A 24,939-nucleotide genomic window follows, 5' to 3' on the forward strand; every position below is an offset into this window, starting at 1 on the left:
GCACTTAGGAGCCAGGAGCCATCTTACGTCATGCCCACTGGTAACCCGACCCTGCTGACTGCTCCTTCCTCCCCCCCAGTTGGGCCCATCCTGCAGATCCAGGGGGAAAGGTCAACCCCCAGGGGAGGGGGCCAGGTGGGGATCTTTCGAGTGGCTGCTGAAATGAGAGATGATTTTGATTACAGACATCTCCCATAAGACCTCCCCATTCTCAGAGCTGCTCCTACTTCTCTGTCCCTGGCTGCTTCTAGAATCAGGCCACTTTCACTTCCTATGGAGAGAGCCAAAGTGACACCCCATTGGACTTAGCTCATTTGAAGAGGTATTGGATCAGCAGTTTTAAAGGCATAAGACTTTGTCTGGATCCCTATTTCTCCAGGAAGATAAAAACTTACGAAAAAATCTTTTTTTTCCACACACATTCCATAAAGAGGGTCTAAGTATCAGCCAAACTCTGAATTCATTTAAATGCAATTCTGTTTAAGCAGATAGCAGGGAAAGTGTGTCATCTGAAACCTTTAAATTCACCAAGCAGTTACTGAGTCCTGCCAGTGACTTTGGAAAACAAAACGCAAACCCAAGCCTCAGTCTCTGTTTCCCAGCGTCTGCCAGTCTAGTTGGGAACATGACACTGTAGTGACCACAACCACGATGCCTGGTTGACACTTGCTGTGTATTTACTACATAACGACTAGCACTCTCTCAGTGCTCGATCTTCCAGGGAAGCCCAGAATAGATGGCTGTGGTGTTTTCCCGTGTGCTAAAGAAGGAAGCAGAGGCTGAGACACACAGAGGTGAAATGACTTTTTAAAGGGCAATGAGCCAGAATTTTTCACAAATCTGACTCCAGACTCTCTTAACCTACAAGTGATTTAATGAAATTATGTATCAGGCAAGGAAAGAGCGACAGAGAGTTGAAAGGAACTAGAAGAAAGTTTCAAACAGACGAATCTTGGAAAGTGGCTAAAGGTGGCTGGCTGTTGGCTGGTGATTGGTCAGGAAAGCCACCTGCGATGGCACAAAGCTGTTGTCTGCATAGCCATGAAACTTGGGCTCTGAACGCACCTGGAAAGTGACCTCCATTTGGGATCACTGCTGACTTATTCGTTCCCAAAGAAGGACAGACGTGAATTTCCTGCACTCACAAAGAAGTGAGGAACTAGCAATGGTAACATGCTGCCCAGAGGTCTTCCCAGGAAGAGGGAAAACTAAAGGCAAAATTATTGTTGCATGGATAAACCTAGCTTTGGGGACTGGGGATTTAGCTCACGGCATAAGTGCCTGCTTTGCAAATGCACAGCCATGAGTTTGATGCCCAGAACCTAAAAAAAAAAAAAAAAAAAAAAAAAAAAAAAAAAACACCTAGCTTTGTCCAGAGAACAAATTCATGAAAAATGACAAGAGGTGTCAGTCCCTTGTAAAGTTCTCTAAGTAAAAGAACTCCCTGGTGACATCTGCCTGAAAAGCAAAACACTATTTTATACAATCAAAAATCAAGCCCTAAGCTCCTGAGACTTGTAGCACATGGGGTTCCCACATGGGTGTGGCGGTTGCAGCCTTACTGTGGTGTCTGTCTGTCCCTGATCACTCGTGGTTCTGTCTTCCAACAAATGTTGATCTCTCACTGTGTGCAGGGGCTCCCAGAATCTGGGCAGACACAGCAAATGGATACAAAGACATAGTAATAAGCTGCAGGAACCTAATACTAGTTCACTCAGAGCCAAAATCCAGTTAGGAAGGTAGGGACAGACAGGTGGCACCAGTTGCTTTCTGAGACCCAGCCAAGCTGAGTTGGCCCAAGAGAATGAAGTCTGACTATATGTCTGAGAAATAAGTAGGGGAGTTATCCACTAGGAAATAGCCTTGCTTGGACAGAAGCATACAACAAGAAATCTAGGCTTGGTCTCTATCTGTGGTACGTGACTCAAGATTCTAAAATCCTTGAAATTTCATCAGCAATAAAGGTTAGAAGATTATCTTTTGTCATTTATTATTTTTGTTAATTGTTTGTATTCTGTTGTTTACTATTTATTTATTATGCTTTGTTATTTGATAGTGAGGTTACTCTTGGTGGACCCCTAGATAGCTTTCAGATAGGAACTGGTTCTAGAGGAGCCCATCATCTGATTGATTAGAGTGTTGGAACCTTCAGCCCCTCTTCCTAACCTCTGCAGAAAGGAAGGGAGATGAGCTGGAGATTGAACTTTAATGGAACTTCATAAGCACCTAAATGTGGGGTTTGGAGAGCTTCCAGTTTGGTGAGCACCCTGAGGTGCCAGGGGCCTTGTGCACCTGTAGAGGAAATAGGAGCTCTATGCTCCTCCCATGTACCATGCTTTCCGCATCTCTTCCATTTGGCTGAGTTGTGCCCTTTATAATAAGCTGGTGATAGTAAGTAAACTGTTTTCCGAATTCCAAAAGCCATCCTAGCAGAAGATCTAAGACAAAGCAGTGATCATGCAAGCCCCTAGTTGACAGCCAGTCAGGAATATGGTAGCCTGGACTCATCACTAGCATTTGAAATGAGGCAGTCTTGTGGGACTGAGTCCTCAGCTTGAAAGGTCACACTGATAGTGTCAGAACGGAACTGTGAGACACTCAACCTACACCCAAGAACAGGTTAGTGCCAGAAGACAGAGATGCATCACAGCAGCAGAGCTTCAGATCCACCTAGGTGTGCATACCAGGGCCGTCATGTGTTAACTTGGAGACCTTGGGGGAAACTACTCACCTTACGCTTTCTTGCTTGCATAAATAATAATATTCACATCACCAGATCATTGCAAAGATTATAGAATAGGGGCTGGTGGGCAGGATGTGCTCTGACAGTGATTAATTGTCAAGTGAGAGGATGACAGACAGATGGATGGAAGAGTGCTAGCACTTATATCACACAATACATGCCAGGCTCCTATCTAAGTGGTATTATTAATTGGGTTATTCTTGAAACAATGCTAGAAGGTAAATATTATTATTATCATCCCCACTTTACAGATAAGAAAACTGAGGAACAGAAAAGATGCCTAAGTTGTTGAAGGTCACATGTTGAAAAAGTGGTAGATTTGAGTTTCCACGCTGGTCTAACCGGAGTCTATGTTCTTCACACTGCAATGCTTTACATAATGGTTGGCGCACAGTGATGCTCCGTAGTAGAAGCTGTCGTTACAGTTGCTGCCCTTCTGTTATCATGGCACACTGAAATCTGTGTGTGTCAGTAGTGTGCAACATCAGTTTGGATGACATCTCAATAAACTTTTCAAAAAGCCATGACCATCATTTTATTTCAATAGGTATTAGAAAGAAAAATAAGCAGCATATCAAACTTAGGATTTTTAAAAATCAAGTCAATTTGAAGACATACAAAATAATAATGTGACAGAAATCCAGTCAGTAACATACTAATATTGGATAAAGGTATGTGATTTTTAAAAAGACATAGGTAGTCTGAGTGTGGTGGTACACGCTTGTAACCCAGCATACAGAAGCTAAGGCAGAAGGACTGAAAGTTTAAATCTTGCCTAGGAAAGTTAGGGGTCGTCGTCTCAAAATAAAAAAATATAAAGGGTTGGGGATGTAGCTCAGGGGTAGAGGAGCCCTGGGTTCAGTTCCCAGGTTTGGGGGGCAGATTACTGGGCACTATGCATTGTGATCTCACAGAGGCAGCTTCCAGACCCTGGTCTACTGCTTCCGGCCACTGGAATGATGGGAGAGTCATTAGACTTCTCACCTTTATTTCTCTATCCCTTAAGTGGAAACAAGAGTACTTACTTGCATGCTATGGAGGTGAGGATTAAAGGTGACACTGGGCTGCTTGAGAGTATCTCAGGCCGAAGCAAGTGCCAATCCATACCCACCGCCTCCCTCACAGCTTCCTGGTGTCTCCACCCCCACAGACCAAGCCAGAAACCCGACCTCTGGGCCTCATTCTTGGGCCACCAGACCCCTCACAGCTCAACTCTGGAAGGCAAATCTCTTCCACCTCCTCAGCTGTAATGATAAGATTTGAAGACTCCATAGGAATCCAAATACGAAGATACTCCAGGGACACAGTAGAAATTAGATGTGTTTCAATTACCGTAGGCAAAGGGCTTCATGTGGTTCTAGTAATGCAAACTGCTTATTTGCCATTTCCCCCTCCATTGCCCCATCCGGGCCCTGCCAGTGATTGATGGCCCAGAAGGAGAGTCACACAGCCACTGGGCGTGTACTCAGGCCCCCTTGATTTCCATCCACAGAGAGTTGATTCCCTGGACTGGGCATCACAGCTTCAGGAGCATGGGAGGCTCCCAGAAGAAACTGGTTCGCAGCTGGAAACTTGCCCTGCCTTCCAAGAAGTTTCTCCCTAGAGGCAGCACAAATCCCAAGCCCCAGCCACAGGCCAGACCTAGGAGTCAAAGAATTTCACACCAGCAAGCGGCCAAGTGGCTCACCCAGTCATAGCTGTTACCCTGGGAGGTAACAGAGAGGGTATGGGAACCAAGTCTCCTGTAAAGAAGAATTTTTTAAATTTCTGAAGATAAGGAATGGTGGTTCCAAAGTAGATCCACTAAGACCTCAATAACAAAATACAGTTTGTCAGGACTCTGCATGAGCTCAAAGAGAGACAAATGAGAACTCATTCTTGGTTTGCAAAGACCTGATACACCAGGTGCCGTGTTAAGTATTATGCATACATCAGCTTACTTAAAATAACTCAACAAAGTAGAAACTATGAATAGCACCATTTGGCAGGTGAAACAGTGAGTTTCAGAGATATTAAGAAACCTTTCCAAGATCAAAAAGCCACAGCATGCTGAAGCAGGGTTTGAAACCCAACCTCGTCTATTTGTGTGCCAGTAGTGATACTTGTTTAATTAGTCCTGTGTTTCCTGGTTGGCCCATTAAACTGTGAACTCTGTGAGGCCAGAGACAAGGAAGCATGGAAGACAAACATTCCCTGGAAGATTCCAGCACTTTCTGGACCACTCATCCCAGAGATCAGTCAGCCTCCTGCGCCCCAGGTTTTTATCCTCCTCTTTCTATCAAACTGTCCCCAATGTATTCAAGAAACCACTAGCTGCCCACCCTCTCGTGGCTCCAACTAGAGTAACCTACCCTCAAAGGACCGATCTGTACCTCATGACCCTCTCTCACACTAGTCATGACTGATGGGCTGGGAGACACATCTAGACCTCAAGACCAGCCTAGCCAAAGGCTGACATATGACTCCAATATGCTTTGTGTTTAAAATGTAAACATTCAACTACTTGTTTAAGCAGGAAGACTTTATTCTAAACTATTACAGTAGGAAGCAAGATTCAGATCAACTTTGAGAACAGCAAAGACAGGGATGTATAACCAGGATACAGAATGATAGGCATCCCTGGAAGGAAAATTACTAAAAGGAGACATGAAGGGTAGGAGGACTCTTGCTATAAAAGCAAGTCAAGGGCTACAATTTAAGGTAGGAGAACAGCATGATCAGACACCAAGGGTGGAAAATTTCCTGTAAACTGACAACCAGGCCTCTTGCTAAGACTGAGCTGGACAGGCCCAAGCCAGGATGAGGCCAAGACTCAGGTCGCACCGAAGAAGTGGCACAGAGAAGCCTCACTAAAGTTTGGCACAGGAGAACGTCAGTAGCCAGCTCCTAGGCCTGACAAGACAAGACGGGAAAAATCAGACGTTTTCATGGCTCTGAACTAAAGACACCAAGGCAAGTTCTCAGTGCACAGTGAGATTAAAGACACAGGTGGTGACAGTGGGTAGGCGTAAAAAGGACCAGCTTTGGTCTTAGTTGCTTTTCTCATTGCTGGAAGAAAATATCCAACACCCACAACTTAAAGGAGAAACGTCTGTTCTGGCTCAGTGTGTAGAAGTTTCAGTCTATGATGGCTGGCTGCAAGGCAGGACATGGTGGAGAAGAGAGTTGCTTATGGCATGGTGCACAGGAAGCAGAGAGTGTGCAGGGAGGAGCCAAAGAGGGAGATAGACCCCTCCAGGCTACACTCCTAATGACCAACCAGTTCCAGTCAGACCCCACCTCCTAAACAGCAGGTCAGCTATAATCCCCCACCATACAATCACTGTCCAAAAGCAGACCCATGAGTACCTGAGGCTTTGAAGATTGTAATGGTTGATACATTGAGTCAACTTGAGAGGGTTAGAAGTTTAAGTGATTAGCAGGGGCCTGGGGCCTCACTTTGTAAATATCCTCATCCTGTGCAAGAGGAGAGCCTAGAGAGGGTATGGGTGTAAGGGACCAACCCTAGGGCAAGTAGCCTACACACCATATAAGGGAGGAAAAGAGCCTTGCTCTCCCCCTGCCCTTTTTCCACTCTTGCTGCTTTTGCTGCCTTCCAGAGCCTGAACCATTGCCCCTTGCCTTGGAGCCAGTTGACTATAGATTGAAACCTCTACAAACTGTGAGCTAAATAAACCTTTCCTTCCTTCAGCTTTGAGCATTGAGTTGTCTCAGCAATGAAAGAAAAGTAACCAAGTCAAGGGTAAAGTTTAGCTCTAAATCATAACAGCTTTAAAGGTGAGCAGGAAGAGGAAAAAACTCTTGAGTAGCAGTGGAGGAAGTGTTGGGAAGAGGGGACAGGAGGTGGTGCTGTGATAGAAACAGAGAAATCATAGAGCTACTGTCCTTCCTTCTACCCAGCTGACACTCCCAGAACCCACCCTACCTGGCGTCTCTGCACTCAGAGCTGTTTCTTGAGTCGCATTCCCATTTTTCTAGAAAAATCACCTGGAAGAATAACACTATAAGCCCAACACCACGCTCCTTCTGTTCATGGTGAGCTGAGGCATTTCTGAATTGGAGAGACTCCACTGTGTTTCTCCCTTCAGAACATTCTATGAGCTTCAGCAGGGTCCTCCTGCCTCTCAGACACGGAGACCCCCCTTTCCTTGCCTGCACTCTCTGTCCCCCTGTGCCGCAACAGGTAAAGGCAGATTTTGCACTGATTTATCCAGCACCTCCCCTTTGGAGTACAGCTGAGCCACTGTTACCACCTGTTGTCTCACTTCTAAATGATCAGCCCACCAGACATCAATGGATGACCTATGGAAACTCAAAGAACAAAGGCACATCCCATTGGAGGTGGGAGAAGAATAGATTTGCAATAATAAGACTGGGTCCTCACAGTCCCCAATCCCCACACACCTAAAGATTCACATTCACCTCCATGCTGCACTCCTAGACACACTTTCTCCCAGCACCAAGTCAAAGACAGTTAAAACCTTCTCCTTTCTAAGATACTGCTGTTCTACATCACCAACATATAGCTCCGAGGTCAAAGGAGATCTCTAACTCTCTCCTTTGTACCTGCCCCCATTCTGAATGCTGGCCCTCATTCTACAAGCATCTACTGATGCTTTACCATGTGCCAAACATAGTAATGCATATTCCAAATGCAGAAACAAATGGAAAACAAGCTGACAAAAGTTGTAGAAGATGCAATCAGTCACATACACACTTACACTTATAAGATTACACAGTTTAAGAATCACAATTATTTGTTCCACTTTATAGCTTCGCATAAAGCTTTTCTCATGTCATTGAGGCTTCTGCTTATTACATTTAACAATTAAAATGCTTAAAAATTAAAGTAACCATTAGGAGAAAAACAACGAATTTCACCTAAGCTTCAAATCATACATACCCAGGGACCTGTTACCTACACCCACTCCCCTTCTTGGGAGGCCTGGGAGACCCCACTCATCCACCTAGAAGACTGGCAGGAGTTTTCATTCTAAACACAAATGCACAATGTTCTCAGGTATGGATTGGTATTTCTGTGGTGGGATCACAAGAGGTGAAGGATGGAGGACCCTGCTGGATGTTACCTTCTGTCCCTCAAGGTCCACAGTGACCCCAGAGATTCCAGGGAGTGTGAGTGCTAGAATGGTAACATATCTGGTCTGTACTTACTTATACAACCCAAGGCAGAAACTCCCACCTACACCCGCATGTATATCTTAGCCTCTCTCTCCAACACAAGCAGGTGGCACGGTTCTCTCTCTTTCTCCAAATGCCCTCCAGTTCCCATGTCAGAAAGTACCCTGACCTGGCATCCTCAGTCACCTGCTCCAGAGCCATCCTGGCCTCTGCTTCCTCTTGCAGTGGACTCAAACACAGCTGCCAGCATTCACTGTTGCTCCCTGTCTGTGGAAAAGGCTGCACTGTGAAAATCTCCACTTTGACTCTGCCAACCTTACCTCCTCCCACTTCTCTTCCCAATCCCCAAGTCCCTCTCTTTATAATTATCCCAAAGAGAAAGAAGATTAAAAATTAATGCTCCGAGGAAGGGAGTCAGAGATGTCATTATTTTGATTCAAACCCCAGGCATGGAGAATCTGATCTGAGGTTTAGAAGCAAAGTAAACTGGGATGGGTTATGGAAAACCTTGATTAATTGGCACTCACCTCTAGGTAACCAGGTCCCCTGGCCCCTTCCCCACTGTTGCACGGCAGGGTTTTGAGGCATGAATGCCACACAGTATAACACAAAAAATTCATAAAACACATTCAAGTGAAAATGCAACTTGCAAATGGTGTCTTAGACTCACACAAAAGGTACAGCTTAATTCCTGTATGCCAGAGTCCCGCAAATTAAAATTTAATGTGCAGAATGTGAGGCCAAGGTACCTGCTACAGGAAAACCACATAAAGGAAGATCTGAAGAATTTCATCAACTAGACCTCAGAAGCAGAGAAGCAGACTTCCTTTCAGGAGGATGTGCAGTAGCAGAAGTTTTGGTCATAAGGAATTTTAATGTGATCCCCAGTGAACTAAAAAGGTAGACCAAATAAATCAGCAGCAGCCCCCAATCTTCCCCCATTTTACTCCCCAAATACGCCACTTATAGAGATTCTGTCCAATAAAGGGGCCATGTGATGAAAATTAAAATAGATATCATCTAATCTTTGCTAAAAGTTGTTTTAAATACTTTAGGTACATAATACCTCATAATCCTCACCAGTGCTTTCATTATTAGTTTCCTAATTTATACCATAAAGGTGCAGAGACTAAAAAGGTTAAATAAATTATGAAACATAATAAAGTCCTCAAGTTGCATTATTAACAAATATCAAACAACCTCAGTAGCTCATTCCTCCACCAGTTTAAAACTACACTCTAGCCAAGCATGGTGGTGCATACCTATAATCCCAGCACTTTGGGAAGTTGAGGCAGGAGGATCATAAGTTTGAGCCTATGGTGGGAAACTTAGTGACTTATTAAGAATCTGCCTCAATGGGAGAGGGACAGACAGAAAAAAGAAAGGAACAAAAGGAGGGGAGGAGGGCAAAAAAGCTGAGATGTAGCTCAAAGTGAAGGCCCTGGATTCAATTCTAAGTACCACCAGAGAGAGAGAGAGAGAGAGAGAAAGGAAAAAAAGATAAAAAGATGATAGTTAAAGATTAATGAGATTAACGTATTTGAGAGATTAAGGACAATATGATGAAACTGTCCTGATCAGGATAAAGTATGTCTAAAAAGATGAGGCAAATAAGCAGCTTTGACAAACATGCCCAGCTTGGATCCAGCAGGCAAGCTCACGATGCTGGCTGCTGCTTCTTATTAGATTTCACTCCTTTTGTGCTAAGAACTTGGTGACTTGGCTCCTGGAAGCTGGTGTAGGACAGAGGTGGAAAGCCAAAGACCAGTTTGTCAGTGCTCGGAGCTATCCCCATGGGACTTAGGAGAGTCTTCCAGATAAATGTGGAGTGACCACATACAAGGTGATGGGTTGTCCTTCAACTTCCACCATTAAAAGACCAAAAATTACCCCAATTTTCTAGTATATTTAAAAGAGGCCCAAAATGAAAACAAAGAAACAAAGAAAGTAAAGCCTTCTTCCTCATTGAAAATTAAGCTAAAATAACAAGATGTTGGCATTCATTTTTTCTGACCAAAGAAGTCCATTTGAGTCCCTAGGAAGCAACTCCAAACTGGAGAGAAAAAGGACAGAGCTTCACCCCATTCTGGGTACTAACCAGCTGTGTGACCCTGGGCATGTCTCTTCCCTGCCCATGCTTCATGCCCTTTATCCACCAAATGGACATGGCATCAGCAGATATCCTGTGACATGTACAGGACTTGGTGCAGCCAGGAGGCATAAGACAGACCCAATCCAAAGCACACTCGGCCAGTAGGCACGAGTCTTCCTCTAAACCTTAGCACCTAAGATTCATGCGACCTGGAACAAGAGTCCAGGTGCTTGCTGCCTTCTGTTCCTCAAATGCAATTCCCCTGCATCTGCGTCCACCTTCCCTTCCCACCATCCTCACCCTGGAGTAGGCACATGTTACCAAATGCCTACCCCCAACAGTGGCCTATCTCATAGGCCTGGAGGCTGGAAGGACAAGATGAACCTGTCAGCAGGCATGCATTCTTCTTGGGCTTCTCTCCTTGGTATGTGGCCATCAGCCTTCTCATAAGTCCTCACACACCCTTTCCTCAGGGTCACAGCCATATCTCTGGTATGTTTTCTTCTTGTGAGGACACCAGTTATATTATATTAGCGCCCTTATGATCTCATTGGCTTCCTCCTTAAACATACTTACATCCAAAGATGTTCAAAACGGGGGTTGGAGTTTTAATACATGACTTCTGCAGAAGACATGATTCAATCCATAAGAGCCAGCATCCACCCTGGCTGCAACCCCAGTGAGACCACATTCTTTCCCAGAGAGCTTCCTGTTTAATCCTCTCTTTAATGTACTTCTCCCCAGGCCCTTCTGTGCATAGATAACGTTCCTCAAGGAGCTATGGTCAGACCTCTCTAGAGCAAAGGATATCACTGATGTCACAGTCATTATTGGTTGAACTGTCTACACCCCATCCTCCAAGACACTGGACCTGCCAAGAGCTAAGTTGCTAAGTTTATCATCTCGGTGCCTCATACTGTGAATGGCTGGCATACAGGAAGTACTCAATCAAAAACTGTGGGATGAATAAAAGAATGTGACTGATTTGTGCTCTTGTGTTCTTTCCATTGAGATAGAGGCAGAGCACTGGCCTGACCTCTCTGTCATCCTTGCCCCATGCCCTGTAAGTTACATCCAGCCACCAGTTCTTCCCATCCTTCTTGCATGATGTGTGAAATGTGGTGGGTCTTCAGCTAAGCTCTTGGTTAACACTTCCTTCATTCATGCCATCCAGAAGTCAGGTCAGTCTGTAACTGCTGCTCTCTCCTCCTTCAAAGGCACAGCAGCAGCAATAGCAGAAAATTGGGCTGAGCCAAGGAACTGAGGCTCAGTTTATTTGGTAAGAGCTTGGGGAACTGGGACTGGGCCCTTGTCCTCACCCAGCACAAAAGCACCCGTCCACCCAGACCCCCAAACACACCATCAGTATATACAGCTGAGGTCACAGGATGGAAGATACTCCCCTAAAGCAGCCAGCCTATAACACCTCTTGCAGAGGCTGGTGGCCTACGGACCTGATTTTCCAAGTGACATGGACATTTTTCTGGGAGAACAAATATCTGTAAGATGTCATACAGGGCAATCCCATTATACAGTATGTGTGTGTGTGTGTGTGTGTGTGTGTGTGTGTGTGTGTACACATGCATGCATGCATGTGCGCATGCATATCTGTATAATTCTGTATTCACACTCATGCACAACTGCAAACAAGTTGCAATTATTCTACAAGTAAAATCCAGTTTAAAAACTTAGACATGTTCACCTCAGGGAGAGGTAAACATACAGTGAGATCCTAGAATCTGGCAGACAGCACAGATTGTGGGTGTGGAAAAAGCTGAACTCTTAACCACAGCTTTTGCATAAATAAAATGGGTCAATAAAAACTCTATGGCCCTGAAGAAAGAGAAAGGGACACACCAGAACCCCTGGGCCGGAGAGTAGGCTGGTATGAACCAGAATAGAAGAGTCGGGTGCCAGGCAGACTGTGGAGAGGACGAGGACTTCTCAGTGTATAAACAAGCAGTGGGCTGGCTGGGGTGGATGTGAAGGGCAAATGAGGGAAGTGGGACCGCTGCTGCTCCAGCTGAAGAGGAGAAGCTGACAGGGCAAAGCCAGCATCACGCTCCTGTCAGAAGGGCTGGAATGAGCAATCCAGAGCAGGTCAGCCAGCGCTGGAAACTTTAATTACACAAGGCCCGAGTCATTTTCAAGACTGGCTCCAGAAAGCTTTTATGCTGAGAAACTGGCAGCCAGGAGAATATTCACACTAAACCATCACTGTTACCACTCAGTCATCAAGCACCTTTAAAAAAAAAAAAAAAAAAACCTGAACAATTCTTATTTTACAGTATTCATCCTCCGTGTGAGAGCTCCATCTGTGGAGGACAAACTTCTGAGGAGGAGTGGAGAAAAATCAATCAAAAAGTCATTCCCTTAACTGATCAATAGGCGTCGGCCAGGGAAATTTTACTTCCCCTGTCTAGGGTAGCTAAGTGGGTTCTCGGATCGCTCAACAATACTTACCTGGATGGATTTCTATCTGTGGCAATTTGCAGCTCTCGCATCTCTGGCTTTTGTCCGACTTCGGGACAGAATTGAATTTGACAGGAATGTGGAGGGAGCTGCTATCCACAGGTGACACCAAGGCAAGTCACCAAAAGTGTAGTGATGAGCTTTATGTCAGCCCTGCATGGCACCAAGCTCCAAGTAGGGTACAAGTGGGCACCTTCCATGGAAAGTCCACCTCCTCATCATCCTGTGGCCAGTGCTGCTCTATCGAGTTCTCTGCCCGAAGAAACTACCGCAGGGAGGCTACCCATGTCCTCCCAAGGCAAGAGGTGTTCTGTATCTTAACTCCTGTGGCAGCTGCCCAGGTGGAGCCGAGGTATAAGAGTCCATTGATGGGTCAACCGAAGGAGCATGAATTTGATTGGCTCTAATTTACCTGTCCCTCACCCATGTCAACCCGTCGCCTATTTGTTTTCTTTAGAGCCTAGGCCATGGCCTGCATGTATATGATGTCATTGTTTGCCTGTTATTTGCTGCTCAGAAATTCACTGTCCATCATGGTAGCTGCTAACCACTCATGGCTGTTTAGGTTTAAGTTAATTAAAGTTAAACAAAATTTAAAATGTATGTCTTCAGTCACAGCCCTCCCACTTCAAGTGTTCCTTGGGCAAATGCGGAGCTGCTGACCATTCGGCACACAAAAAGAAAGACACCATCCATGGGGGAAGTTATACTGGAGAGCACCAGCCCACACTGTAAGCATCAGGAAAGCTGGGATCTTAGCTGCCTAGTTTCTGCTTAGCTCTTAGAACAGTGCCTTGCAATTGTAAGCACTTTGCAAATATTTGTTGAATAGAAGAATAATAGGACATTGTAAGATAAAAAAAGCAAGACAAAACAAACCAAAGACCAGATCACAGAGCCAGAAACAAAGATTTTGAAGTTTTTTAAATATCCATCTATGGGGGATGACTTGTATACATGTTAGCACTTTAGAGCAGAATTTTATAGAATCAAAGGCATGCACTATGTATGTAATGATTCAGACAAACATATACACTAAATTTAGTTTTTTTAAAAAAAAGAAAGTTTCTTCAAATAGGTACAGTATGGTTCTACTTTATTAAGAGGTGCACACAAAAACAAAACAAACACATAAACAAAAAACTCCTTGAGGATAATATAAACCAAACTGTCAATAACAATCACTGCTGAATTCACCGCTGGATAGAATTGAGGGGAAAAGGGAATTTATATTCTGTATTTTTCTGTAATATTTGAATTTGTAGGTTATATTACTTGAGTATTTTAAATAAAATCGTATGCAGTTCTTTTAAGGGGAAAAGAAGTAACCCGACATTGCAACTTATCCCAGGGAACATTACTTAAATATTTAACAAGCATCAAGGTCCCTATCAGTTTTATTCCATTTAATCTTACAATATGCCTGTAATTATGCCAGAAATGTAGATTGTGCAAATCAGAAAGGTTAAGTAGCTGTGCCAGGACCTCACAGGTAGGATATAATGCCATTACCATTTGAATCCAGCTTGTGGTTTTAAAACACATGGCACCCTTCACTGCAGAAAGTGCACCCAAAGAGCCAGGTCCCAGATGAGCCCAGAACTAGCTGCTGCATCCATGTGAAACCCCAAACAAAGGCCAAGCTGCAACCACCTTCATGGGAGGTGGGTTTTGCTGCCCAGGTCAGTAGGAAACACAGAAATATTGAAGCTAACCTTTTGCTTAGTCCCTCCATTGTCTTCCCCTGAATATCTCACACATGCATGCATACACGCACGCACACATACACAGAGCAGTGTCACAAGGATGCAATGCCAACGAACACTTGCTAACTCCAGCCTGCTGCTGGAGACCTCCCAGCTCCCTGGCAGATGCCTAGATGGGGCCTTTGTTGGATTTTCAGCCAATTCCCCCTGACGAGGAGCGTGCAGCTCACCAAGGCATCTGAGCCAAAACACTGTCGAGTCGCCTTTCAACTCATGGACAAGACATTCCAGGCTGCACGCTGGGAGGCTTGTTTGGCTTCACACTTGACGCAAATGGGGTGTGTGTTTGCCCACAAACACACACATGCATACACTAACAGAAGCCAATGCCACCAACAGAAGCCACTGCAGGGGCGGTATTTCCAGAAGCCCAGATTACACTTGAATGATACAGAATTCGATCACAATGCCTATCAGGAAAAACAATCTAATTCTCTCTAAGCAAAGTTTCACCCACAACCCAGAAAATGCAGTAGAAAATGAAATGTAATACTCTATTAAGCCTTATTTTGCCAGCACAAGTGAGAGCTCACCCAAGCATGGAGAGTCATTAAAATGGATCTTACATACATCATTATAAATTTAATAATCACCATGACGGCTAGAGTTCAAGTTAAAATGAGTGTCAGCTGAGCATGACCAATTGATGTTACCCCAGCTGCCACAGAGCCTCACTGGGGGTTATATGCTACTTCCAGAGGCATCATCATACATGTGGACCCAACACAACCAGGGCCAAGAACAGATGGGAAATGCAGACAGCTACACCTAGCCAAGGAGAACCCATCATAATTGCATATTATCTCAGAGTACCAGCCCAATTAAAATTTCCTGCAGTGTCAGAGGTCCCAAATGTTCCTCCGCCAAGTGTCTGGATACCGAAGTTAGATAATACTTCGTCAAATGTGGTCAATCTGGGGTTCTGTTCATGACAGTTACCGATTTTCCTTCTATCATTCCAAAAGCTTCTGTAGAAACAGGAGCAGAAGGTCTATCATGCTATATGCTTAATAAATCAAGCACCAAAAAATAAACCCCACATAGCTTGGTGCGTGAGGTAATAGATATTCTCCATGAGTTATACTGAGTGTACTTTCAGGAGTTTTGTTTTGTTTTTCAGGAATGGAGTCAATATCTCTGGTTTTGAAATGTATTTCAATTTATTTCTGTCATTTGAAAGACAGTATAAAACCCAACATAAATCCTTTTCTCCAACATGAATGTACAGATTCACACAAACACACACACAGCTGAAATTACAGGAAAGAGTTGGAAAACCTGTTTTCATGTCCAGATATATTTCACACCAGAAAGAATCAATCTTAGAAACTCACAAGAAGATAGGATATCCATACCACACTGATAGAGCACAAAAAGATTTTCTGCCTGCCACGATATTTCGAAGGAAATTACTTTCACATGAACACAGCCTCTGTTTGTACTCTAGCATGTTTAACTCTAGCTTCTGGCTCTAGCCATCCTCCCTCCAGGAAAGAAAACTACATCTCCACCTCCTTTCCAGCCAACCAGCTACTCAGTACCATTCCCTGACGTGTCTGGCTTTTAGAGACAAGTTGAACTTTCACTGGTTGACATGAGTCCTGAGTGACTATGGCTTTCATACTGACAACAGCAAATGACCTGGGCTCAATGGGCCATTTTCAATGGCTGTGACATTCTCATAGATGAGGTCATGGCGTGCAGTAGGATATGTTTTTGATCCATAAACACAAGAGCCAGCAGACCACACAGAGAATAACTCAAACAAAAATACCACCATCAAAAGAAATATTTCCAAAAGGTGCTAGTGTGTGATTCCCAAAGAGGCTACTACAAAAATAGGTTCATGTTTGACTTTGAGAGCCCAGTCATTTTTAATATTCTTAGATAAAGCTTACAAACTCTTGCCTTTCCAACTGCTACATTACATTATTTTTTTCCTTTTCTCTATCTTCCCCCTTAACCATAAGTCACAGCAGAAAACCTAAGACTAGATTGTGACAAAAATAAGCCACCACACTGTCTCTTCAACTGGAGAAAGACAAACACCATCAATGAGCAACAAAATTCTGATGACCACCTGGGCTCTCTCAATCACAGATAGCAATTCCAGCACCACAAACCAAGCAATAGACAAAGTTTAGCCACTTACTCTCTTTTGATCTTCCAGTCCATGGGTAACCGGCTTTCTTTTCTGCTGTTGGCTCGACTCACAAATCGATTCCATTTCCCAGGCATAAAATCCCCACTCTTCTTCAGTGCTGTATCCAGATCCACGGAAGAACCAAATAACCTGGGCCAAAGTGATGCATGCACATCTGCCAGCCAAGGAAATCAGCGCCACCTCTTCAAAGGTCTTGCTGTCTTCTTGGAAGCCACTCGGGAGTCTCACTCGCCACCAGTGCAGTAGCAATGAGGGCAGCTGCCCTTGTCATCGTGAGAACGGGGACTTCGGGTTTTTTACTGCCAGTCTGAGATTCACTTCATGAGAGCCCAAAGGACAGATTTAGGTAAAGAAGGGCCCATATCCTGGGGCATGTGCCACATTACTGCCCTGGAAATCCTTTTGCTCTCTGTCTCTTTGGCATGGATAATTTATATGTCAATAACAATGTAAATGGGCATTTAATCCACCGAGCTGATAACATCCGCATCCCTCTCCAGCAGCCCCTGGCTCCTATAAATCACCGCAAAGGCTGAGCGGCAAGCAGCCCCTCGCAGTTCCTGCAAGCCTTCATGACGGTGGGTGCCCCTCCCGGCGGCTGCATCTTCCTTCACAGAAACAGACTCATACCTGGGGAGAAAAGGTGCAGCGGTCAGCTTTGTCTCTGGTGCAGAAGTACAGGTTTGAGCTGTTTTGCCGGCCATCTGATGCCACATAGTGAGGCCTACACCAAGCAGCAGCTAGGGGATCTTCCTCCAAGCCCCTCAACACTCCTCACATCCATGCACAAGCAACCTCGGGGGCCTCCTGGGCTCCCTACTTCTGCTGTTCTTGAAAGAACACCTTGGAGCTGTGAATGAGTTATTTTTCCAACCTACATGGGGTGCAGCATCATCATAGGAGTAAGGCACCAAGGTACAATGAGACAGGGAAGCAATGGTCTGTGAAGCAAAAAGCATCAACATTTTTTCCCCCAATTATAGCTGCAGGAGACTGCGTATAGCAGACGAGACTCCACGGTCCACAGGGGAAGAGAAAAAGAGCAGTCTGGATCATCTGAGGGCTGAAAAGCAACTGTGCTGCAGAGCCAGAGCTGCGTTCCCTGCCTGGGAGCCTGCAGGCAGATCAGCACCGGTCACCTCCTAGCTGACGTCACAGCTTCTCGGAGGAGGCAGGAGGGGGACCTCTGCACCAAGGAAAGCATTCACACTGGGTGTGCCCTCCCATGAATGGATCCAGAGGTGGGGACAAGTCTGAGAGCCTTGTGAAGACATAGCCATCAACTGTAATGAATGCATCTCCCCCCATCCCAGCACAGCCCAGAGAGAAAGGCAAAAGGGAGACCAGGCCTGACTAAAAGGCCCTCATCTTCTGCCAGCATTTCTAAACAAGCACTAGCAATTCTACAATTCAAGCCACACCGGCCTCCAGGAGAGCCCCTGCCAGATCCGACACAGTGGGGACTGGACAGAAGCCTCCAGATCCTCCCTTGCAGCTGTCCCAACCGCCAGCTACTTTGGAATGAGGCTGAAGCCATCCCCTGTCACAAAAGGCTTCTGCACAGCTCAATGCCAAAGCATATTGAAAGGCAGATATAAGACTCAGTCACAGAAGAGGCAGAGAAGGACTGAGGGGGTTCTCGGGGGGAAAAGCTGCAGCAGTGCTGTAACTTCAAAAGAGCACTCCTTTTAAGTTGAAGGCTTGTCCTGCCTTACATGAAACTCCTGGCCAGGACAGGTTTCTGCAAGTGAATTTTCAAGTCACAGTGTTCTGATTTTTGTTAAGAATCAATGAAGACTCAAATGTCCAAAAAAGTGACCCCCCAAGAGTGGTTGGACATAGCTGAACCTGCAGAGGTAGATACCATCACCACAGCCACAGCTCATTCTGGGGATCCCTGGCAAAGGCAAAATCTCAGATCCATTCTTTTTAGCTCATTTGTTCAAAAGTTCACTGCATGTGAACTCTGGCAAACTGTTCCATGTAATGGCCTTTTCTGAAACTCAACTGAGACCAGAAACCAGAAGACCCCAACCTAGGTTTGAGTCTCGCTCAACTCTTCTACTTCCTCATTGCACGGCTTTGGATGAGTATTTTAACCCATGTGAGCCTCAGCTTTCTCATTATAAAGTGCAGATATGAGGTCCATAAGTCTAAAAAGATGAAGATTACCTAATACACATGCACTGAATACATAAACTGCTAATGCATGCAAATGTTTATGCTAGGTGCTATCTGCTGCTTTACATTTCCATTCATCCAACTAATCTCTGTTAATCTCCTATGTGCTGGTTACCATGCTTCAAATAGGTAGTTATTTTTTAGACCTAAGTTAAAAACAAGAAAGGTCAAGAAACTTGCCTAAAGTCCCACAGCCAAGAAGTTGTGGGTCTGGATTTTAAATCCAGGTCCCACTTCAAAGTTCTTGCTCATGTCCATGCTGTTCCAGAAAGACCATGGCTATTTAGCTTTTCATAAGTGCCCTGAGTTCAAAGCCCACATTTTTACAGCTTCTGGCTCTCCTCATGAATAATAATAAAATAAAGAAAAGCCAAGTGCCCAGAAGGGTCTCCTCCTTGGAAGGTTTTCTCCAGAGGAGCTGCCTCATGCTCTGCATGCCCCCTGTGTCTGAAACAGCCCCTTGCTCTGCACTAGCTTCCCACTCTGGTCTTTCTGCCAGGTGAGCCCCTGTCACATCCCATCACGCAGCCGGCTCACAGAACCCAATTGCACACAGGGACAGACACTCGTGCCACAGAAATGCCACCCACCAGCAGGGCATGTGGGGATGTTCAACATCTCCTGAAGCCTTTTGCTTTTTTTCTTGGAGCCAGGCTCTACTAGTTCTGGGTCATTGCTGTCCTTGTGCCAGGGGACAGAGGGTTCACAAGAGGAAGGGGAGAAGCCAGGATGCTGTTGTCAGCTAGCTGCCATGTCCAATCTGCTTCCCAATTGGCAAGGAGGGGAAACTTTACAAGAGCAAAGCCCTGATATAAATGCTCTGGTTTCTTAATGCCAGAGAAATCTCAGGAAGTTGAAATATACTTGGGGGAGAAAAGAGCCAAAAGGAAGGACTGAGAACATTTAGCTGGATTGTTGAGAAGTGAATATTCTTGCTGGATTAATCCCTAAGTGCAGCCACTTAACAGCTTCTCCACTCTGCCATAAGTCAGCCAGGAGCAGCTGCAAGGTGAAGAGAAGCAAAGGGAAGGGTGGGCCAGGTTGCACTCTAAAATAAGGGGTGGAGTGAGGGCTGTCCATCTTCACCTGGAAATTAAGAAAACACCACCATTCTGTGCATATTGCCAGGGTCTCCCCCTGCCTGGCCCAAACACCATCTCCAAAAGGCTCCAACCTCCCTCCCGCATCTGCCTAAATTCTTCCTCCTTCTAGCCAAGCCCAAAGGAAAATAAAGGGAAGTCTGGAGGTGTAGCCTGGGACATAGGACAGCAGGAAAGGGTCTACTCTTAGAGGCAGATGCATTCTTCAAGAGGTCTGCCAAAGTCCTTTCTTGCAATAAAACTCCATTTCCTGGTAAATGCCAATCTGGGTCATTGTGTGTCAGAGAAGTGGTGGGCTGGCCCTCATTGGTGGAGCAGACTCCTCCTGCCCCAGACCCTGGAACTGTGAGCCCATTTTGTACACTTTGGCAAAGCACCCTTAAACTCTCCAGGGTTCTCCAAATTGGGCAATGCTTTTTTGGCTTCTCACTGCTCTGCTTTACCTTTCCCCAGCAGCTCCTGCTCCCAACCCAACCTAAATCATCCTGATAGGTGCCAGGATGGGGGAAACTGGTTTGAAACCTGGATTAAAGGTTGATAGTAGAGGTGAGAAAGGAAAGGTTTCTCCTTACAAAGCGGAGTTCTGCTTCTGAAAGATGAGTGCATCCATCTTTCCAGTGGTCTAATTAACACTCATCACCAACACAGCATTTTTAATTAGTCTTAGGTGCCAACAGGGAGAAACGGGGTAGCTTCTTGGAAACCCAACCTTTCATTAATCAATCAATAAATAAGTTACATAAGACAGTAGGGACGACAGCCAAGGAGACATGGTGGTTTTCATTCGGAGGCTTTTCTTGCTCCCAAAGGCAGTCTTGCCAGACGGCCACTCGGGCACAGCCGCCGGGGAGGGCCAACCCAGCCGCCAACCCTGGAGCCTTTATCTGTTCACGCGAGCGAGCAGAGCGTGCTCCCGCCTCTTCCCCGAAGAAAAGAAAGGATCACACACAAAAATAAGTCACAGGGCCCCAGCTGGGCGGCGAGGCTGCTGCTGCCACCAGAGTCCCTTTGCCGGCAAGAAAAGAGCCGGCTCAGCGGAGCGCACACCCCGTAGGCACGGAGCCCCAGGCTCCCGGGGGCGCCTGCCCCTCCTCTCCCGCAGTTCCGGGAAGCGTGGGAGAGCAAAGAACCAGGGGCCTGAGGGGCCTGGCCTAGCTGCCCCGGTCAGATCCACCTACACACGCACACACACATACACACACACATAGATGCACGACACAGTGAAAAGCCAGGCACAGACTGACACAGGCAAAGCAGACACTCACAGACATCCAGACACACACACCTACAGACTTACACACACACACACACACACCTTGAGAAGCTCAAAGCACAGGGAAGCACACCCACCCAGAGAGACACGCGCAGACAGGTACTACACCTACATTTGGAGACAGACGTGGCTAGAAAAAGAGGCACAGGCGGCTCGCTCATAAATACACCCAGGGACTCGCACGCGTTGGGGAGGCTATACACCCACACCAAGAACACAGAGACGCAGACAGAAGCCACGGCGAACAGGATTGCTCAGACAAGGCGCCACGGCACTGCGCACGCCACCGGCCTTGGGATACACCCAGACACACGATCGCGCAGAGGGCGCCGAGACGCGCGAATCCCACGCTCGCAAGCGCGGCGGCACCCACAGGGGGTCGCCCAACCTCGGGCGCGCACCCGCAGGGACACACACCCACTCCGGACGGGGGCGTGTGCGGAGCCGCAGGAAGCCGGGAAAGTGTGTCCTGGAGCTCGGGAGCCGCCTCCGCCTCCGAGCGCTGAGCAGCGCCTCCAGCCGCGCGTCGGCCCGGAAGAGTTTCCCGACGCGGTCCGAACAAGGGCCCGCTGGCAGTCCGCGAGCTGTGGCCGGGTGGCCTCAAAAGCCCCTCGCCCTCCTCCAGGGGCCCAGAACAGAGGCGTAGTCCCGAGCCGCGCAGTTGCAGGGTCAGCCCTCTCTCCGAGCAGCCCGCGCCCTGCCCTGGACTCCGGAGCCCGGCCCCAAGCATCCCAAGTCCTCTCCTCCTGCCCGTCCAGTTGTGCCGCAAACTTTCCCCAGGCCGGTCCTGGCTCCAGTCAGCCCGGTCCACCCCGAGCCGGGAGGGGCAGCCCGGGGGCTCCTACCTGCACCCACGCGCTTGTAGCGGAGCCGCCGCCTCCAGTCGGTCCCGCACCTACTCCGGCCCGCGCTCTCAGCCGGGCCGCCGCCACCGCAGCCGCTCCTTGCCCTCCTGTTACCCGGGAAACCGCCTCCTCCTCCCTCCCGCCAGCCAACCAGCGCGGTTCACATGGCGCCTCGCAGCCAATGGGCGGCCTCGCCATCCCGGTCCCCTTTCAGGGTCCGGAGTCTTTCCCAGGCTTGGGGACTGGAGACAGTGGCACGGGTTTCGCCCGAGGTACTATTACCGATGGTGAGCCCCCAGAGGGTGAGAGTCGTCTGGAGGCACCCTTCTTCCGGGGCATATGCGCCTCTTTAGGGAAAATTCGGCTAGAGATCCCGACACCTCAGGGCACGTGGTTCCCACCAAATCCAGGAATCCTCCCGTCGGATTCCCACCAAAGAGCTATCCAGCCTGTGTTGCCTGCCCCCTCTCGGCAGAGCACCCAAGATTCCCCAAGCCTTGCCTGGGCCTTCCCTGCTGCAGAGCTCTGAGGAAGAGCAAGTTCTTTCCAACGTGGAACTCAAATACAGTACGCCTCGCCGCCATATCTGCTGTCTCAGACACACAGACACAAGTTCCTTGGGCCACCCAACAGCCAAACCTTTAGAAATTAGAAGACAATACATCCAATCGCCCTACCAGTCTTCGCCTTGCCTTCCCCTAAGGCCATTTTGAAACCGGAAAGGCCTGTGCTTAGCTATGTCCCCCTCTCCTTTTCCGGGTGTGGTTTAGCATGCAAGTGCCCTGGTGGGAGGACCTCAGGAACCCAGTACTAACTACCAATACGACTAGAACTACATTAAACAAAACTCTTGCACCTGCTGAGTAGAGGTCAGTACCAAGACTCAAGAGGAAGAGACGGCAGAAGCAGGAGAATGAACCTCCCCCCTTCCAGTCCACCAGCCCTGAGTCCCTCCTATGTCAACATGTGTTCGCAACCTCCTTTGTCACAGGAGCTACCCCAGATGAGAAGGCAAGGAATCCATTTGATATTGCCAGAAGAGTAGCCTCACTTTCCCAGCACCACCAGATGCCACCAGACTGCAGCATCTATCCACAGTCATGAGTGATCTGCCGATACTCCCACCTGGTGAGGCCCAGGGTAGTGTAGATCCAGACATCTCACAATAGGAGAGAGATCACAACTCAAAGCCGTTGGGAAGTAGTGAACCTTTTTTCCCATCAGAGCAGAGGGAGTGCCCCACTGGACCTCTGGCAGCTCCAGTCACTGCTCTCTGGGACTGGTGGCAGGAAGGGCATGGAGCCTCCTCCCGTAGAGAGCAGGGGGTATGGAGATGGCAGAGCTGAGGAAATCACTGCTGGAGTAGGAGCTCACATTTATTCAAACATGTTCACAGTTGGGGTCTTGCTTCAGGTCTGAATGCCCCTCAATACTCAGGTTGACATTTTACCCCCATGTTGAAAGATTAAGAGATGAGATGAGGTAGGGTCTTTAAAATGTAATTACATCTGCCCTCATGATTGGTTTAACCTATGGGTCCCTGGGTTAATGGGTTATCTCAAGAGCAGGTGTGTTATAAAAGCCAGTTTGGTTCTCTCTTGTACTTACTTCTTTCACCATATGATGTCCTGTGCCACCCTGAGGTCCTGCAGAGCCTCCCCACCAGCGAGAAGGCTCTCACTAGATGCGGTCCCTCCACCTTGGACATGCCTATCTTGAGAATCACCAGTTGAATAAACCTTCATTCCTTGTAAACTACCCAATCTGCAGGATTCAGTTATAGTCACAGAAAATGGACTAAGAGTATCCCTTTGAGTATGGAAAAATGAAAACTATGTTCCTTCTTACACAGTTTCCACAAGTATCTCTGAGGTCATGAAAGGGAAACAACATAAGAGAATGGTAGGGGGTGACATCGTGGACCCAGGCATAGGGAGAGCAATAGAGGAATATATACCCAGGTCAAAACACCAGGGCTGGGGTCCTCTGTCCACCATTATCAGCATGGAATCTGCTTTATGAACTTAGATCCCCTTATCTATAAAACAGATAAAATAGGATGGCTAATATTCCTCAGCACAGAGGCGTTCCAACAGTCAGATGGTTTATGAGTGAGAACACACTTTGTACATCAAATTAGGCCTTGCAGAGAAGGATTTTTATCAAAAGACACAGTTTGCCTTGTCAATTTTCTGTGTCAATTTGGCTAGGCTGTGTTACTCAGTTCTTGGTGAAAAACCAGTCTATAGATTATAGCAAATATTTTTGTTTACACCTGATTAATATTTAAATCAGTAGACCATGAAAAAAGGAGTTTACTTTGTGTAATGTGGGTGGGTGGGTGTCTCCTCCACACAGTTAAAAGCCTTGAAGAGAGAGGACGGATCCTTAGAGAAAGAGAATTCTATGGATGTGCGTGTCCTATAGGTTCTGTTTATCTAGGCAGCCTTGAATAAAGCAGCCCCTTCCTGGAACAATAAGAATTTGCCAGGCAAAATCCAGAGAGCAGAAACAGTCAGCTGGCTGGGTTTGTGGCCTGATCAGGAACCCAAAAGTTGCTAGTGTTTGTCTCCCTAAGTCTCATGCAGCTGAGCACTGGTTTACTCTCAGAGATGGCTTCAATCCACCACTGCACACAACCTTTTAACTATTAAAGGTGGGAACACCGGGAACACTTTTTCTAACATAGCTACCTTTATCTCCTACCACTTTGCTGCCGGCCCCAGTCTCCACCTGTATACTAGGATTCAGGAAGGCAGAGTCTGTTTTATGAGTATCCGGATAGCCTAACTTCTCTCTTTCCATCTGTCTCTGTCTCTGTCTGTCTCTGTGTCTGTCTCTCCTCTCCCCCACCCCATGACAGTTGCAGTGGCAAATATCTCAATGCTCACTACCAAGTGAACTTAGCTGTTTCAACTAAGGATGCTTACCTTTGAGTAAATCCTACCCAATTACCAATTTTGAACCCTAACACCAAATTCTGATCTATGAATTTCATAGATATGGAAAAACAGAAACCTGTGGATTAGAACCACAGTCCTAGAGACTGTAGCCACTTTCTCTGTGTTCTCCAGGAGTGAACTCACCTTCTCTGCCTGCTCTCTGTTCACTTTCTTTCCGTTCAGAATGACACAGTTGTCAGCCTAAGTGCCTGTGGTAGACTC

At 46.8% G+C, this 24,939-nt stretch overlaps 1 protein-coding gene across 1 annotated transcript in view; it reads right to left on the bottom strand.

The window, feature by feature from the left end:
* Positions 1 to 21,881, bottom strand: part of Nav2 (neuron navigator 2) — a 669,303-nt gene extending 647,422 nt beyond the window's left edge. The window contains exons 1-2 of the mRNA XM_063256804.1: positions 21,776 to 21,881; positions 16,365 to 17,006 (exon numbers count right to left, since the gene is read on the bottom strand). Of these exons, the coding sequence (XP_063112874.1) occupies positions 16,365 to 16,439 (75 nt within the window). The 5' untranslated portion in view covers positions 16,440 to 17,006; positions 21,776 to 21,881. The remainder of the gene's footprint in view (positions 1 to 16,364; positions 17,007 to 21,775) is intronic.
* Positions 21,882 to 24,939: the final 3,058 nt, after the last annotated feature.

This window comes from Cavia porcellus, unplaced genomic scaffold, assembly GCF_034190915.1.
Source record: "Cavia porcellus strain 051 isolate PalLab524CR breed Dunkin Hartley unplaced genomic scaffold, mCavPor4.1 scaffold_9, whole genome shotgun sequence".
Lineage (NCBI taxonomy): Eukaryota > Metazoa > Chordata > Mammalia > Rodentia > Caviidae > Cavia > Cavia porcellus.